This window comes from Suillus clintonianus, assembly GCF_016758775.1.
Source record: "Suillus clintonianus strain FC179 chromosome Unknown DEU56scaffold_136, whole genome shotgun sequence".
Taxonomy (NCBI): Eukaryota; Fungi; Basidiomycota; class Agaricomycetes; order Boletales; family Suillaceae; genus Suillus; species Suillus clintonianus.
In genome coordinates this window covers 60,097-76,134 of record NW_024539360.1, presented here as the reverse complement: position 1 = coordinate 76,134, position 16,038 = coordinate 60,097, and the positions used below count along the sequence as shown (strand labels likewise).

The window sequence follows — 16,038 nt, the reverse complement described above, 5'->3', positions numbered from 1 at the left end:
CAGCGCTGCTCAAGGAATATCGATGGGAAATTGCGGAGTCGCCTTGCTCCTCGCATTGATCTGCAGGGTCAGAAAAGAGACTCTCGTTGTCCTGGATGCTGCCATGGTCATTTCCAGCGCTCCCGCCTTCACTGGTGATCGAATGTATCGAATGAGCTGAGTTGTCGGCAAACATGCCTCGAAGTTTTGCTCCATAGTCTGCGAATCCGAATCCGAGGCCAAAGCGTTCCTTTTTCTTCTCAGGTGCCTTAGAAGCCGAGAGGCGCCCATGCGTGAACGAAGGCTGCTTTGGGAACATGACAGGGGTCCCGTCACTCTCTGAACTGGAAGATGAGAAGACGAAAGCATTGTCGACGACTGGTTTCCGGCCTCGGAGACTTGAGCTGGCTCGTGGTTCCACGTCGGTCAGGCTATCTTGAGAGCTCTCTCGTGGAGTGTGTCGTAGTAGTGGTGGACCGACACGTCGAGGGATATTTGATCGAGAGTTTTTTGGTTGGGGAGTAGCTAATGAGCTAGTTGAAGCTGCCGAATTATGCGGTGCACCAGGGTCTGTACGAGCGCGAGCCCTTTCCGTTCTTCTGCCAGAGGTGACGGTGGTCGTGATGGAAGGTTGACGAAGTGGTTGATTTTTCTGTTTATGGGGGAGAGGCGACCTTGGCGAGAAGCCCTCCGCGGGAGAGAGCCAGTCCGCCTTTCCGCTGCGCACCAATCCGGAAGATCGAGGTGCTTCGAAAGGTCGATCGGAAGGCCGATCAGATAGAACCATCGTAGGAGTGCGGGACTGAGCTTTTAAAATGGGCTTCGGTTTCTGTCTCAAAGCACTGCGTGCTGGACGTGGAGGGCCTTCCGGCTGCGTCACTGGAAGCTGGTGACTGGTGTCTCTCGAAGATGACGAAGGATGTGAAGTAGGTGGAAGTTGAGGTGTCCTTGCGAGCTTGGAACGCGTGGGATATGAAGGATACTGACCGATGTTTGCTCGATGGTCTATTTGCGGGTTCTCAATAGGCAACGGAGACGGCATTCCGAGCTGTGACGATGGCCTTGTCATGCGATCAATCGTGTCCTTTAGAGAAGGCAGCAGTTGCGCTTCCATAAGCCCTAAATCTCCGACTTGACTTCTGCGCTTGGACTTGAAACTGGTAGAGTAGTCGACATGGAGAGACTGCGAATCGGAAGCGGAAGCAAGCGAGGACTGCGAGGGTAACGGCGGAGTGGTATATGGTTGAGGGGGACGCGATTCGTGAGCACGGCTTCGATTTGCACTGTATGGTACGCCCGCTGCAGCTGCATAGTGCGACGGAGGAAGAAAACGATGTGCAGGGGAAGTTGGAGGAAAGTTTGGAGCGGGGGAGCGGGACGCATGGCGCTTCGCCGACCAAGGGTGCGACATGAACGTTGAAACTCGAGGTGGTGAACGCAGAATGCCAAAGCTGGTAAAGATTGACGCGTCGTGCCAGTCACGTGAAATTGACTTCCTATAAGTACATCGAAGGTAAGGATAATATTCTGCGAGACAATACAGCGACGCTGCAACATATATAAGACTTCACAACTAACCTAGGATCTAGGGAAAAGACGAACTGTTCAACAATCGTCGTTTTACGATTACAAGTTTGGCGCAGGAATCTTCAAAACTTCCCTTCTCTTCTATCGCTCAGGACTCCAGCGAGAATTGGAGGTAGAGGCTAGTTAATTCTAGCTTTCATCCATTTCACAACTTCTTCTCCCCATTCTTCCCCTTGACCGGAACATAAAGCCCAGTTAGGGCTGATGTGATTGTGGCCTTTGCCAATGATCATCTGGGGCGCCTCTCCAAGCCGCTTCTCGATATCTGGCAATATCTCCTCCCACGATAGCAACAGCCAGTCAGGCTCTCGCTCTGCCCTGACAAGGAGAATATCAGGGTGGTCCTTGATCTGTTCATCGGATAGAGCCTTCCAAAGAGCCATTGGCTCCCTCTCCCTCTGTTTCTCCTGAGAACCAATGTATTGTTGTGCGGGGACTTCCATCCTAAATCTTTTCGTCTCATCAACGAAGTACCAACTGCCACCAGACCAGATAACGCCTTTGAACCGAGGCTGTACGGTACTCGACACAGGCGGGTAAAGACTCAACACTTTCGTGTGCACGTCACCAGCTGAGTGGCCCATGATAAATATAGCATCTACATCGGGCGCGGGTATCGAGGGCACGCTAATTGCGTCGACGTTGGTGAAAATCCAATTGACCGCGTCACGAATGTCCTCGGATGAAGCCGGGAACTTGACCTCCGGAACAAGTCTGTAGTCCGGGATGATGGTGATGAAACCGTGTTGTGCAAAGAAAGATCCAAGCGCGCGGTATCCCATAGAAAATGGTTCAGGAAATTCTTTTGATCCAGAGTTGTATCCACCGCCATAGACGAAAAATAGGATTGGGGTCTTCCCATCTTTTGTGAGAGTCGAGTTTAGCGGGTAATAGACATCAAGCTGCAAGCGATGATATGGTAAGGTCACGAACATGGCATCAGGTCTCTGTCACAAACCTCATTTCTGGTGCTGCGCTTGTCGTCGTATACAAAAGTCTTGCGTTCAATCTTTTCTATCTCTGCCTTTCTTTCATCTAGAATAGGCACGAACGCCGCAAGAGCTGAAAAGCAAGTCGGCTGTGAAAGAAGGCATGATATATGAAGGAGACACACTTCTCAAGTTGATAGCCGCAACGCCAGTTTCTGTGAACTTGGAGATTATGTCCATGGTCAAGACTCTCGATCAGGACGAGGTATGAGTGTGAGTGTACCGTAGCACCGTAGCTGATGTTTATATTTGGCCATCTACGCTAGTGACAGCTCAGCGCCAGGGAATGACGAAGTTGGACACGTTGCACCCATGAAATCTGAGTCTCTGACTAGGAATAAGAAAACCACAACAACGGAATTTGAAGTTCGCGCTACCATGATTAGGGAGCAGTGGCTTTTAGTTGCAAGTAGGCTTGATTATCCTCGTAACTCAAATGTCCATATGTAACTGACGGTTTTACATAAAAACCCGACCTAGGCCTATGCTACCGATGGCTCGCTTCCCCAGCTTAGGTTCCATTCAAATATTAGTTCTCAGAATCATTATCACATCCTCAGGCTCAAACCTTATCTCAATGCATAGGAGTGCTACTTACGAGGATACTGCGCAGGGCCGCTGGCACTGCAGTGCAGGAGTGGAGCTTTGTGGAGCTCCGGCTTCGAGTGCAGCAAGCCAACCGGAGGCGGAGGCTGAGCATGCCAGCAGCCATATGCCCGAGCAGGAGGACTCGACACTGTGGAGTGGCGCAGATTAGCCGGACAAATCCGACACTTGACCTCGAGGGGGAGGGGGTTCTTAGAGTCCGAGGCTTGCGTATCTTGGAAAGCTTTACCCAAACTTGCACACAATTGAACACAATTTCCTCAATCGCGGATACATCCAGCCCAAGTTGGCTTTCATTGTTGAAGATGAGTCAGACTCGAGTCGTACGTTTATTGAAAGCGACGTAAGAACATCCTCGACCTCAGGAGTCATGTACTATAATACTCATGTGGTGGCGTATCTTGTCCAGACGGCCAGGCCCCTGGCAGTTGAACCGGTGCTAGAACTGGAACGTGTCTGAGACAATCGCCACAGACTTGACATTTTGAAGTACGTTCCACACAGCGTTATATCACCTTCTAGTGGTAAGTGGATACTTTCCAGAATTGTCATCTCTAGGTTATTCTTATGGCTTGTCCTTGATGGACAATGGTCGACTGGCAGGGAATAGCGATGATGAGAAATCATAGAAACAAGGCTTCTGCGTGTCCATCGGGGGGGCTTCAAGGGTCTTGCTTGTCATTCAGGGCCCACCTATCAAGACCTTCCCAAGCTGCAAGATATCCCCATGTCTGCTCGGTGGCTCCTCGGACACTTCTAATCGCAAGTAATGCGTGCTTCCGAGGGCAATGATCTCCCAAACATCGAAGTCAAATATGCGCGGCGATGACCACACAGCGATCATTCAGGACGGGGTGATATGCCCCGCAACTGCAAACCGAAAATAGATATGAGCCAAGACACTATAGTATAGGAATATGTGACACAATCAAAAGGCGAGATCAGCGAACGAGCTAGACTGATGGTAGCTGCTCAGTTAGAGCGGAGCGATTCGAAATCGGATACGGTCCCGAAATTCCTCTGATGGAAAATGGGGACAAGGGGAAAGTTGGTGGAGATTTGGCGGATGGTAAACTTACAATCAACGCTCCGTGGAGCACATGGACATGCGGACATGAATTACACATTATAGCAGCATATTCAAGACGTTCAAGACTTCGGTTCCCCAGAGGCGATAGAGTTGGTCCCTACGGGGTAGTGCACAACGAGATCCGTGAATGATCCGCTGGATTGTATGAACACTTGGGGACAAACTTTAAGGACCGGCGCATAATTGGTGTAGTTTAGATGGATAAGAAGGAAGTACTTACGAGAGGAGAGCCTTGCGCGTAACGACATGATGTTATGTCGTGCGAGAATATCAGTGTGCTCGGCCTGGGTCCTTTATGGGACAGAGCACGGAATGATAAGTAAAACAAAGTAAAGATAAAGATGGTTAGTAGACATGAATCGTGTTTACAATCGTAAAGTCTAACAGTTTATTTGGTCGTGGCTCACTGTAGTCACTGAGTTACGAGCTGAAGACGCCGTCTGTATTGTAGTTACCCCGTAACCTTTTCTGTCAACGAAGTTCTGGATCTCGGTCAAGGTCACATAGTGGTTCTAGCACTGTGCCTTGTACAACGGGGTGGCTCAGAGAAGCGGCTGGATGCGAGGATGAACATAGCAATGCATAGCAAGGGACCGTTGAGGCTTCGAAGATACAGACTGCCGTATAAAAGAACTTCCCCAATGGTATCTGCAACACTCTGTGCCAGATGGAAATAATTGAAGTTCCGTCATTGTGCCGGTGCCTTTGAGGAGATGTCGAGATTTGTGACGTGCACTCACAAGTACTTGTGCAGAAAACAGGTTAGCGGGAGATACGGAGATGTACAATGTGAATGTGCCGGTCTGCCACCATTCGGCCCCAGGATGGATTCTCAGGATCTGGGTGATGGAAAGTCGAGCCTTGAGCTTGAAAGTCGAGAACCGGGCGGCAACGAATCGAGGAATACATAATATAAGTGGTCACGAGACACTCGAGGCCTCGTGTAGTCAGTAGTAACAGCTTCACTTAACCGCCAATACGGTTTGTGGTAGTAATAATAGAGCGTAAAGCTTGTAGCCATGGACGTCTTGATGGGAGTCGCCATTGATTGTCATGATCGAATTATCGTGGCACACCCATGTTCCTTGATGGTAATTTTGCATGTGCACTAGCTGCGGAGCAGTGATATATGAGTCGTGGTTGAAGTGACTGCGTATTGAAGTCGGAGAAGGGGGTAAACCTGGCGGGTGGACATGACCGGGGTTGACAAACGGTCTCAGGGCTGCTTGCGGCCAGTCGGTGCCCATTATGCCGGTGGGTGGCAGTGCTTATGCCGAAATGCCGAGATTCTGATTGATCGGACCAAAAAGGGAAGTTATGTTATGTAATTGTGCAGAATGGATGACCCAACTGAAGGTAAGCTAAATAGGCTTAAGACTTGCCCGATAGTCGCCCGATAGTACCCTCTCTTCCTCCACAACCGCTCAACTTGCCAATCCTCACATCACATCACTACTTCACAACTCAATCCCTCTATAATCTCTCTCTTACCTCCTCATCTGTAGTATACACAACTTCTATCTTACCCTTCGTAGCCATGGCCACTACTTCCCAACCTATCGCTTTCCAGTCTCCTAATCATCCAGATTTCCACATGTCATCTGGTTCATTCACTGGTAACAACAACTCCAGGCCTTACTTTCTAGGTTCTCCAATATCGTGGCGTGCTGGCTCATTTGGAAGCCGTTTCTACCCTGGTTGCTCCCCTGGTCAACTCCTGGGTCCACTAGAGTCAGTTCATACTTCACTTACACGTGTCAGGGTACTGATATCATCTATGTAGTCCTAACGAGTTCAAGTGTGCCAAGTTGTCGTCATCTATCGACAGCGACTGTGGCTCGATATTCAACGCTCTCAGTGCCTTCGACAAGGAGGACGAATTGGTGAGTTGTGGCCTTTACAGTTTGTGCCAACCTCTAACGGTTCCACCCTTCCAGTGTCGCAACTATACCTGCTGTGGCCTACAGCTAGATGACCTACATGCTCTGCTACAGCATTTCGAGGAGGTCCACGTTGTCGTGCTTGACCCGTTCGGTCACCCTCAGTTCCCCGTTGTCCCTCCTCTACCCCAGTCTATTCGTAACGCAACTGCGTCCTACTTCTCAGACCTTCAACAGCAGCCCTCATCTTACAACCAAGGTGGCTTCGACCCTGATGACATGGAACTCGATGTTGATCAGGGCTGTATGTCAAACGCGCCAACGCCCCCTGACACTCCCCTCAGCACCCCACTGTCGTCACATCCTACTCATTCGTTTAACCACTTTGGTCAGTCGAAACCTGCCTCCCCGCATCTTCCCGTGTCGGCATTTGATACGACAACGGTGCTCCCTTCCCGCTCCATTCACGGCTCAGCGTTCCCACCATCCCGAAACGGTCTTCCAAATGTGGCAAATGCCCCCGACGCATTCAATGGTTACGCTGGCTACTCCGACTACTCATCCTTAATGCCCGGCACTGTTCCTTCCCCACCCGCCAGCGACGATGTTCACGCACCTGTCACACCTGTCAGCGATCCGGGTAGTCCCTACGGCTGTCTTCCTCCGGCCGTGGTTTTCTCCACGAGCAATACTCCTGTCAATACCCCTTCAGCCTCTCGCGTTCCGTCTCCAGCAAGCGCCTCGCGCCACCCCGCGCCCTCCGCGGCTACCCCTTATTCCTCGGCATCCACGGATTCCCCTGCTTCTTCCATCACATCACAACAAGTCAGTCAACGTGCCAGTACCACGCTCTCTCGCCCTGCATCATCGTTACTATTATCGAAGCCTTTCCGCTGCCCGAAGCCGAATTGCAATAAGAGTTACAAGCAAGCCAATGGGCTCAAGTATCACATGACTCACGGCAGCTGTAACTTTGCGCCACCCAAGGACCTCGAGCAAGTACAGGCACTGCTGGCTAGCAAGCGGTCCGCCCGGGAGGCTGCTGGGGATGATCAGGGCATTACAGAGGGTGACATGCGCGAAGTCGAACGGGAGGCAGAGCGCAGGCTCCGGCCCTTTGCCTGCGGTGTTAGCGATTGCCAGCGCCGATACAAGAACATGAACGGCTTGCGGTATCACTACCAGCACTCGGGTGATCACGGTGCAATTGGCTTATCTCTCCTTGCCAGTGGACAGCACGAATGTCTACAGCACGCCCATGGACGGAGTAGCAATGCAAGCTCACGGCATTCAACACCAGTGACGAGTGGAACCTCGACCCCAGTGAGCGGACACTTGACACCGTCGTATGCCCAACAATATCAGCAGCAGATGTTTTACTCGTCCGCACAACAGCAGTACTTGCGCCAGCAGCAGGCTCTGCAAGCACAAGTTCAAATCAGCTATCCTGTCGTTTCGGCTGAAGCTGTCCCTGTCGTCGTTGCTCAACACTGAAGATCGGCGCTCGTTCAAAATGCAACGATCCGAAAGGACAACGCGTAGACTGCATGTAATTTATAGACCATCCCTACTGGCTGCCGGTTACCCCCCCTCACTTTCTGGCGACCTCTGTCTCTCTCTCGACGCGCGGTGCAAAAGTAAAAATTATACATATTGGTCGACTATTGTTTATATCCCGTCTTTGGCGTTCTTCATTCTCTCTATTTCCCGCTTATGTGTTTCTTTCTCCTTTTACCGACTTACAACATATCCCAGGTCGACGCCTATCGCTTCTTAGATGCGTTCATTTTGCTTCCCTTTGCGTCTGGTACCACACGCTGCTTCCCCTCCCTTCTTGGTTTGGTTTGTTCCCTGCGCTCAATGCGTAGAGTTATAGCAGCTTTCGTACGTCCTCTAAAAGCCGGGATTCTGTACTATTATGCAGGCTGGCAACATTTCTTTTTAATCTTGATCCCTCTGTCCATCTCTCATACACGTATACTTACACACTAACTATCTACATAAACAGTATGAACACTTTATTTTCACGTGCAGTGGATTTTGCTTGTCCCGTCTCTGATTGATTGTGAGTTGTGAGTGCGAGCTTCGGACGGTGTCGGGTGGGCGATCTTGGTTGGAAATTGACGGACTTGCACGTGGCGGCGCGTGTTGATCGGGATCAAAGTGCACGATCGTAGAGATCCGATCAACAACTTCGTCTCAAGTACTTGCCTCCAGCCCCAAGGCAAGTGGAATGTCCCGCGTCACTACTCGCAGGGCCCACACGCAGCCCACGAACAGGCAGACATAGCTATAGCGCACACACATGCACGAAAAAGGATTCCGAAATACAAGAGAAATCAGAGAATGAATTCGCGCATTGTAACTAACGGACGAGCAATCGGCGTTGGGCGATACCACGCATAAAAAAAGATCTCAGTCGACCTAGCGCCCTGATCCCGAATCGTCGTCAAGAGGTTTCGAACGATGCACTGCCTACGAGGGGCGAATTTCGAATCCGTTAATGCTTGGCTGAGTCTTGAGGGAATGATTATCATGAGCAAAATGTTTTGGTGTAGGGAAAAAGGAAAAAGGCTATTGCCAGCAGCAGGGTTTGAAACCCTGCATCACATCTAAGAGAGTTGACGGATTTCTAATCTGTGAACCACTTGGCAATGGGACCTAGACCTTTGAGGATCTATCTTGGTCCATGAGTTAATGTACGAGGTGTGATCATAGAGAAGGATCCGTTGAACGACTTGTCTTCCTTTTCTATTTTGGTCTGCCCATGGAGACTAGAAAAAACCGTCGTCCCGCAAATTTAATTATGAACGGGAACGTGCGCGCCACTCAGAACGAACAGATCGGACCTCCCAAGATGAGTGAGTGTGAAACATGCACAGTCCAAGCTTGGGGAAGATATTTTAAAACGTCGACGGGTCCGCATGGCTATGAGTGCTGAAGATAGACCTATCAATGCTGACTTCATCGAAAGGTGTGAGAAGCAGCAACCCGCCTATGAGCTCAGCGTACTAGGGTATGCTCACAGAAAACTCTTATCGGCACCATCCGAGTCAAAGAGGCTAGATTTCTGCAATATGAAGTCGTGGCCAGAACACGTTAAGATAGTGGGTAAATAGGGCTAGATAGTGGGCAAATAGGGCTATAGTATACACAGCGATGAACTTAAAAACTGACCTAGAGTTCATGTCAAAGGGCTTTGATGGAACGCAACAGTGATGCCCACGCTGCACGGAGCGCTCGCCCTATGACTTTCAATAACGTCGCATAATTAAAACATGACAAAGTCTTGATGGGGGCGCGTCAGCTGAAAAGGAAAGAAAACCCACGCAGATGCTGCATGTTTCTGATCAAGAAAACCTCCGAAGCGCTTCGTGGGAGTCATGATAATCAGACTTGCTTCAATTCCTGATTTGCTCCTACTAAGCAAATTTTACATGAGTCCTATGCAAGGGGTATATACGTGTTCACTGTCCTCCGAGATTACCTAAATCAACCAAACATACTGATCGATGATACCCCCCTCATTCAGGCTATAACCTGACGAGCGGCTGCAATAGCATCCTGGAACATCTGCAAGCTCGACGAGTCACCCTCAGCTGCCATGGCGCTGATCGCTTTATGCGTGACGTAGCCCCACTCGGGATCCAGCACAACATATCCACTGTTGCCGTCCACCACAAGCTCTCTCAAGCTCGTCAGTTCTGCAGTCCATCGTTCCCAGATGCTCGACCACAGCCTAGCATCAACTGATGGGCTGGCTACATAGCTCGTACACGATCGCAGTTCCAGTCGTCGCAAGGAATTCTTGTGGCGGAGGACAAATTCCTCGACGCCATCAGCAGAGGGCGTTTGATCAAGAATGATGTTTTCGAGTACGAGCGATTCGAGCGAGGGATAATGGAATGAAGAAAGCTGTGTTTTGACGCTGTAGTATGGGCCCTGGGGGCTGCGCAATACAAGAGACTTGAGTGTGGCGTTGGAAAGGGGCAGGAGTGCGCCAAGTGATCCGTTGATGTCCTTTGAACCCGACCAGGCACTGATATCAGCGTTTGGCACAACGGATACTGAAAGATGAGACAGGGGCGAGTTCGTGAGGGTAGAGACGAAGTCATAGCATAAAGCAGGCATCATGACCACGTTGTTGAGAGATAGGGATGACATGCGGGACGTCTCCATTGCGTGATATATGGAATGGATAACCGTGAGCTGCCGACTGGTAAACCAGAATGGGCTCTCGCGAATTTCCTTCCCAGACTGGGAGGTAAACGATGGCCAAAAACTCGCGACGACGCGTTCAAGTCTGGGAAATGCACCGATTGCGCAGAAAGCTTCAGTCAAGGCTTCTTCAAGCTCAGCGACTTCAAGCATATCCTCCACATCTGCAGGAACATGCCACGGTCAGCTCCTATATATAGATGAGAGAGGAAATGGGACTCGCCGATATTCTCCGGGGGAAATTGGAAACATTCATCATCACGAGAATCATAGACGACTTCCCGAACATGGGTAGCAAGGTGTGCGGCACCGATAACCTGCTGGAGGTTTTGTGCGCTCTGGATGCTGTTTTTCACGTGAATTTTGCTGAATGCGATGGGCGTGACGAGATCTCGAAACGTCTGGTTTAAACAGCGTAACTGGAGAAGATCTTTTGTGGAGGAAACATTCTCAACGACAGCGTTGATAATTTCGATGGGTAGATCTCGCATTATGTCTAGAGAGAGAGGGATAGGGTTGGTCTGAGTCCAAAGGGACAACGTGGTCCCATTTTTATATCCATTGCTATTTCGTTTCCCCACAACACAGGATCCCAGTGAGCCGAAATAATCTACATCGGCACTAGTCCGACAGAAGGGGTCCTATCAGATTGACACCTTGAAATGGTACTTACGCAAACATCCGAGTAGATATGGAACATTGTCTAGCTCTGCCGTTATCTGATCATGCGACCGTATGTTCCTATGGCTTCCAGAACCGTATTGTCTTCTCAAGATGGCCCATCAGAGCCCCATCATCTGCTTGGTTATCAATTCGTGTTTCCAACTTGTTTGTGGCTCCCTCCTGTTCGCTCGTGACATAACGTTATATTGCCAGGTCCCGCACCTGCCAAGTCAGTAACCCTGCATAATAAATCTGTTTGGACACCTGACCGAACATTAAAATGCCGTGTTTCAAGCTGTTTCAAGTTGAAGGGGCTTGGCGTTGGTGAACCATATCCCCCCCTAGCATCAGCGGCGTAACATCTTTAATAGAGACTCCAGTCAGAACGGTTCAACGTAAACACATTCAAATTCGGATCAAGTGGTGGCTCACCCCAATATTTCCAGCTCCATCGGACTCCGTGCTGCGGGCTCGCTTTTTTGTCGTAGAATGACATCCACAGACCCGAATTCTAAGAAGAAGGGACTGCGGAACTACTGGTGTGACATATACCTTCCTTCCTCGTCTCCGCAGGCCATAGATAAATGAAAACATACCATAGACGAATGAAGAAAGTGAGTGGTTCTTGTAAAATGGCCGGCCGCCGGGGGAGCGACCTGGTAATTGAATTGACAATATTCCGTGCCCGAGGGCTCGCGCGCTCCCATTTGAACCACAGTCAACCGACAGATTTTGACATCGTGTTCCATCACGAACCACCAGATACTCACGCGCGTACGCACGGGCGCTCAGTAAGAATCCATTCGAGTGTGAAAATGGTTGAAAGAAACAGAGAATCACTATTTATATGCAACAAACAATGCATTCTGTGGGAGATGTCCACGTAACAGCTGAGCCGTTGCGCAGCTGGCAAGCGAAGTAGGATTATAAAATAGCTGAGATACGAATGACTGAGGGGTATAAGGTCCCCGTTTTAACTACTCGGTACCTCAGGCTGGTGTTGGACGTTGCCTTGCGCCCCCGAGCCTGGGTTATATGGTAACACGCCCCTACCCCATTCTCTGCTCTCTACCTCCCTGCTCCCCCTCTCTCACGTGAAATGGGTGAAGATTTACCGAATATCGCATCCACGCACAGCCATGTTACGATGCATGATATATCATTCAACTATACACAGGTATCACTATCATACAACAACTATGCGCAACCACAACCAAAATATCCCAAGCCAAAATTAAACTAATGCATGATTACCTGCGCAGGATACGGATATATTCTATCCAGAGTCTGGATATCTCCATCATCTAGCCGTGCGTCTCCAATCGTGTATGTATGGATATAATGACGTTCGGAACATTTAAGACCTTATCGATCACAACCAGGTCCACCAGCACCCAAACGGACCGCAATCGTCTTCTGGGTCATCGGGGATTGGCTCAGGTGAGGGTTCCGGCTCGTCCTCGCTGCGACATGCAGCTGGGACTTTGTAACCCTGCAAAGTGACATACGTCAGCACAGGTCCTACCAAAAAGGGAATGGCAGCGAAAGCGACTTACATCCTCCCTAACACCTCCACCCCATGGCGTGCGCCCCTTAACGGTAGCATCAATGCCCAACCCACGCGAGGCAAAGCCCGACCAGAGTTCACAGAAGTTCTCCCCACCCGTAAGCACCTGATCAGCCTGCACAATCGCGTCACGTGCATCAAAGAATGATGGGCTGCAAGGCTGGAGCTTCATCCCGTTCACTACAAGCTGTACCAATAGCGTGTTGCCATGCTTCGGGACGAAGGGCTTGTCGGCGCGGTAGAAACCACCGTATTCAGCGAAGTTAGCGTCGTGTGGGGGAGGGAACAGGGTTTCCGAGAATCCGTGCTTTTCGATCAGACCTTGCTCGACGACCCACAGGATCTGTGCCCAAACCTCGCCGATTGCGTGCACACCCCAGTATCCGGGCTTGTCAAGGGTCTTGTACGTGCTCGGGTTCACCGACTTGTCAAGACTGTACACGTAGTTCCGGATACCCGCTGGGCGGTTGGCAGCCCATGCACCCATGGCGTAGTCCTGGTAGGTGGCAGTGCTGCGGATGGTGGTGGCGAGGAAGTCTGTGGGCGGTGAGTTAGTTTGTTGTTAGGCGTCCAATCAACGTCGAATAAACTTACCACCCCAACCCTCTCCCATACCACCGGCCTCACCCCAGCCAAGGCACCCACTGTTCTTGGGGCCACCCGTCAAGCGCGTGCTGAGACCATGCGCAAGCTCGTGGATGACGATGCCAGCTTCCATGTCACCATCGCGGTAAGGGTTTGCCGTGTTCCAGAGGTACATACGGCATCGACTGGTTCACGAAAGATAAGTATCCATCAAGATAAGGAAGAAAAACAACCCACCCGTTCTGCCCATCGGGAGGCGTCATGAAATTGGCATTGTTGAACCCACTGCCGTCCTGTGCATTCGTAATCACAGCATCCGATTCCTCACCGCCACGTCCAAAGTTGTACTGCTGGAAGTTCCCAGCCTCTTCGGTGAAGCCGTACCTGTCACAATTCGTCACATGGGAAAATAAGACGTAAAAGTCAGTAAAACTCACCGGTAGGTCAAGTCGTGGAACATGTTGCTCGTGTAGAAGAGCTGTGTCACGGTTGCATCGATGTGATCCTGTGCGTCCGCCATGTTCTCCTCTGTGTTGCCCTTTGGACTCGGGGAGTAGGTGTAGTTGTAGTGGACGGATGGAAGCTCGCTTATCTCGTCTATAGACAGGTGTCAGATAAACGAAAACCAGCACAACCTGCGCAAGCACTCACCACCCACGGGCGATCCCTCGGGACGGCGGTTATATATCCATGAGTTCCGGCCCTCCCAGTTCTCGTGTGAAAAAACGTTGTTGCCCCACGTTGTGTTTGTCGAGCGCCAGAACTCGCCTGCGGTTCCGCATCAGGTCTAAAGTACGAAAAGATCAACTAGAGCATGACTAACCTTGCGCGCGAAGTGAAGCCTTTTCATCCTCACTAATACTGGGATCTACGCCCCATGGCAGGGCGTGCCACCCTGCCGGACTTGCGAGTTTGTCACCCAGCTCGGGAGAGTGGTCGCGACCGTAGGAGAGGGGAAGCGAATCGGGGAGCACTAAAGGAGGTGTGAGTTGAGGTTCGGATCATAAGGCGGACGTAGTGAAACTTACCACCTGCCTCCCTCAGCGCCTTCTTTTCCACAGCCTCAACAGGGTCGTTGGTGCCCCATGGGAAGACATTGTAATATGCTTTGGGGAAGTCAGGAATGGCTGGGCCGTTGAACGACTTGGCGGCCTCCTTGGCGGCCTTGCTCTTGCGGAGATCTGCTACGGCCTTGCCCTTCCTGAAGCGACCACCGACCTTCTTGGAGGTGGAGCAGGAGGCGGCGTTGGAGCCCGCAGGGACGAATGAGGAGAGGGGAGGGAGCTGAGCATCCTCATGGTGAGATTCGGGGGAGTAGAGAGGCATGGGGCTGTCACTGGCCCAGTCCACGACGGACACGATGCGGTGAGGGAGAGATGCAGAGACTGTGGTTTCATACCAGTTGTTCTCCATCTCGACTTCGAACTGCGTGATGGTCAACATCGGCTAAGAAATAAGGAGAATGAGTACTAACGCGGTGTACGAGCTCGAGATGCACGGTGCCATCTTCTGAAGGAACCTGGACCCAGACGACAGAGGTCTTCACGTCACCAATGGTTCCGGGTGCACCGGCGATGGTGAGTTGCCCAGCCTCATGAGGGAGGAGGCCGGACATGTGAGCCATGGTCATACTCGCCAAATGCTCATCGAAACGGGTATGGATATCCTGTTCAAGAGCGGGGGAGGGGGCAGCTGCGAGAAGGAAAGTAAGAAGAGCACGGGGTGCATCCTGTGGACTCGGAATGTGGTCATTAACGGAGGGAGTTGGGACGGAATGGAGGTTGGGGAGGGCTGCACAGTTGGAGGAGTGGATGTGCTCTAGCTCTGGGTGTGCACCGTCAATGGGTATCTGGCCTGATCGGGGGGAACGAGCAGAGTCGAGTTGGGCGCAGTATTGTGCGTGGGGGTGGGCACCACGGGTGTGTGATGCCGGGGCCGGGCCGGGGTAAAACTACGAGGAGTGGGTGTAAGCGCGCTGATAAATGAGACGCGTCACCGGTATTACGTATACGTACCGAATCACCGTGACTCAAGACGACGCCGTCCTTGATGTTCAAATTCATATTACCATCGGCCACTTGGACACCTTGAATGACCTGGCGTGCATAAACGTGGGTCACGCCGGTAGCGCGATCCGTGTAGCTATCACTGCGGATGACATAGCTCACACCGGCATCGAGGTCTACGACAGAGTCAAGGAACGACTTGGCTACCTCGTAGGGGTCTACCCGCACTCTGTCTTGAGTAGAGAAGAGTGAATCGGGGGCAGGCTGGTGAGCACTACTATCGAAGCGTGCATGAGGAAGAACAGGACCAAAAGAGAGAGACTTGCGACGCTGCGGTTCGGGGATAGCAGCAGCGAGGCCGAGGAGAGCGAATGTTACTGTTGTCAGTCCGCGCATTGCAAAACTGACTTTGTTTCAGTCCCCTCCGTCTTTCCAACAGGCTTATAACAACTCAGTCTACGTAAGCGCGGTGAATTCCGGTTGCGGTGGCTGTACACGTAATCTGCCAATTATGGCGTCTCGAGATAAGTCGCCTCGAGGAGACGGAAATGGGGTTGTCGGGCTTGCAAGGCTCAGATCAAAACAAACCAGCAGGCTGTATCAAGCTGGTCCTCCTCCTGTGCACTAAGATCCGGCGTGCGAATGCGCAGCTGGGGCCCCGTGGCACAACAATCGCATCATTTTTTTTGTGACACTTACGAAGAAGGGTCGACTACTTATCTTCTCTCAGCCCGCCTCGAGACTATCTCATTCCCACACCTCTATCGTTTGCTCATCGTACTACGTAGTGCTCCATCACACTGCCACGTTTTGTGCTTCCAGACGAGAGCAGTGAACCTTCTTGTTATCGCCTTCCATCCCAACTTCT

The 16,038-nt window shown here is 51.2% G+C and overlaps 5 protein-coding genes across 5 annotated transcripts; 2 read left to right on the top strand and 3 right to left on the bottom strand.

The window, feature by feature from the left end:
* Window positions 1-1,407: 1,407 nt before the first annotated feature.
* DEU56DRAFT_836184 (Alpha/Beta hydrolase protein) lies at window positions 1,408-2,964 on the bottom strand. The gene is made up of 3 exons (XM_041354786.1): window positions 2,681-2,964; window positions 2,525-2,628; window positions 1,408-2,468 (listed from the first exon to the last, which is right to left on the bottom strand). Exons 1-3 carry the CDS (start codon window positions 2,733-2,735, stop codon window positions 1,686-1,688), a joined length of 942 nt encoding a protein of 313 aa, XP_041202527.1. The 5' UTR covers window positions 2,736-2,964; the 3' UTR covers window positions 1,408-1,685.
* A 2,824-nt stretch (window positions 2,965-5,788) lies between these two features.
* DEU56DRAFT_747230 (uncharacterized protein) lies at window positions 5,789-7,625 on the top strand (the record flags this gene model as incomplete). Its single annotated transcript, XM_041349262.1, has 3 exons — window positions 5,789-5,982; window positions 6,035-6,134; window positions 6,189-7,625. 3 exons carry the CDS (start codon window positions 5,789-5,791, stop codon window positions 7,623-7,625), a joined length of 1,731 nt encoding a protein of 576 aa, XP_041202526.1.
* Window positions 7,626-7,735: 110 nt separating this feature from the next.
* On the top strand, window positions 7,736-8,187 carry DEU56DRAFT_120419 (uncharacterized protein). Its single transcript, XM_041344636.1, has one exon. The coding sequence runs from the start codon at window positions 7,845-7,847 to the stop codon at window positions 8,121-8,123; it is 279 nt and encodes a 92-aa protein (XP_041202525.1). The 5' UTR covers window positions 7,736-7,844; the 3' UTR covers window positions 8,124-8,187.
* Window positions 8,188-9,179: 992 nt separating this feature from the next.
* Window positions 9,180-10,962, bottom strand: DEU56DRAFT_120374 (uncharacterized protein). Its single transcript, XM_041344635.1, has 2 exons — window positions 10,573-10,962; window positions 9,180-10,513 (listed from the first exon to the last, which is right to left on the bottom strand). Exons 1-2 carry the CDS (start codon window positions 10,838-10,840, stop codon window positions 9,660-9,662), a joined length of 1,122 nt encoding a protein of 373 aa, XP_041202524.1. The 5' UTR covers window positions 10,841-10,962; the 3' UTR covers window positions 9,180-9,659.
* Window positions 10,963-11,930: 968 nt separating this feature from the next.
* DEU56DRAFT_836162 (Fungalysin metallopeptidase-domain-containing protein) lies at window positions 11,931-15,630 on the bottom strand. Its single transcript, XM_041354785.1, has 10 exons — window positions 15,180-15,630; window positions 14,639-15,115; window positions 14,193-14,589; window positions 13,988-14,137; window positions 13,816-13,932; window positions 13,602-13,761; window positions 13,402-13,548; window positions 13,174-13,349; window positions 12,569-13,116; window positions 11,931-12,504 (listed from the first exon to the last, which is right to left on the bottom strand). Exons 1-10 carry the CDS (start codon window positions 15,564-15,566, stop codon window positions 12,385-12,387), a joined length of 2,679 nt encoding a protein of 892 aa, XP_041202523.1. The 5' UTR covers window positions 15,567-15,630; the 3' UTR covers window positions 11,931-12,384.
* Between the last annotated feature and the right edge of the window lie 408 nt (window positions 15,631-16,038).

Bases quoted from the DNA above. Each gene is read 5' to 3' on its own strand.
- DEU56DRAFT_836184 (XM_041354786.1), bottom strand. From the start codon at position 2,735: ATGGACATAATCTCCAAGTTCACAGAAACTGGCGTTGCGGCTATCAAC. The intron at 2,629-2,680 runs GTGTGTCTCCTT...CTTGCTTTTCAG, and splicing joins TGCGGCTATCAACTTGAGAA to CTCTTGCGGCGTTCGTGCCT. The intron at 2,469-2,524 runs GTTTGTGACAGA...CATCGCTTGCAG, and splicing joins AGCGCAGCACCAGAAATGAG to CTTGATGTCTATTACCCGCT.
- DEU56DRAFT_120419 (XM_041344636.1), top strand. From the start codon at position 7,845: ATGTGTTTCTTTCTCCTTTTACCGACTTACAACATATCCCAGGTCGAC.
- DEU56DRAFT_120374 (XM_041344635.1), bottom strand. From the start codon at position 10,840: ATGCGAGATCTACCCATCGAAATTATCAACGCTGTCGTTGAGAATGTT. The intron at 10,514-10,572 runs GCGAGTCCCATT...ATGTTCCTGCAG, and splicing joins ATTTCCCCCGGAGAATATCG to ATGTGGAGGATATGCTTGAA.
- DEU56DRAFT_836162 (XM_041354785.1), bottom strand. From the start codon at position 15,566: ATGCGCGGACTGACAACAGTAACATTCGCTCTCCTCGGCCTCGCTGCT. The intron at 13,549-13,601 runs GTGAGTTTTACT...GAATTGTGACAG, and splicing joins TTCCACGACTTGACCTACCG to GTACGGCTTCACCGAAGAGG. The intron at 12,505-12,568 runs GTAAGTCGCTTT...GTCACTTTGCAG, and splicing joins GTGGAGGTGTTAGGGAGGAT to GGTTACAAAGTCCCAGCTGC.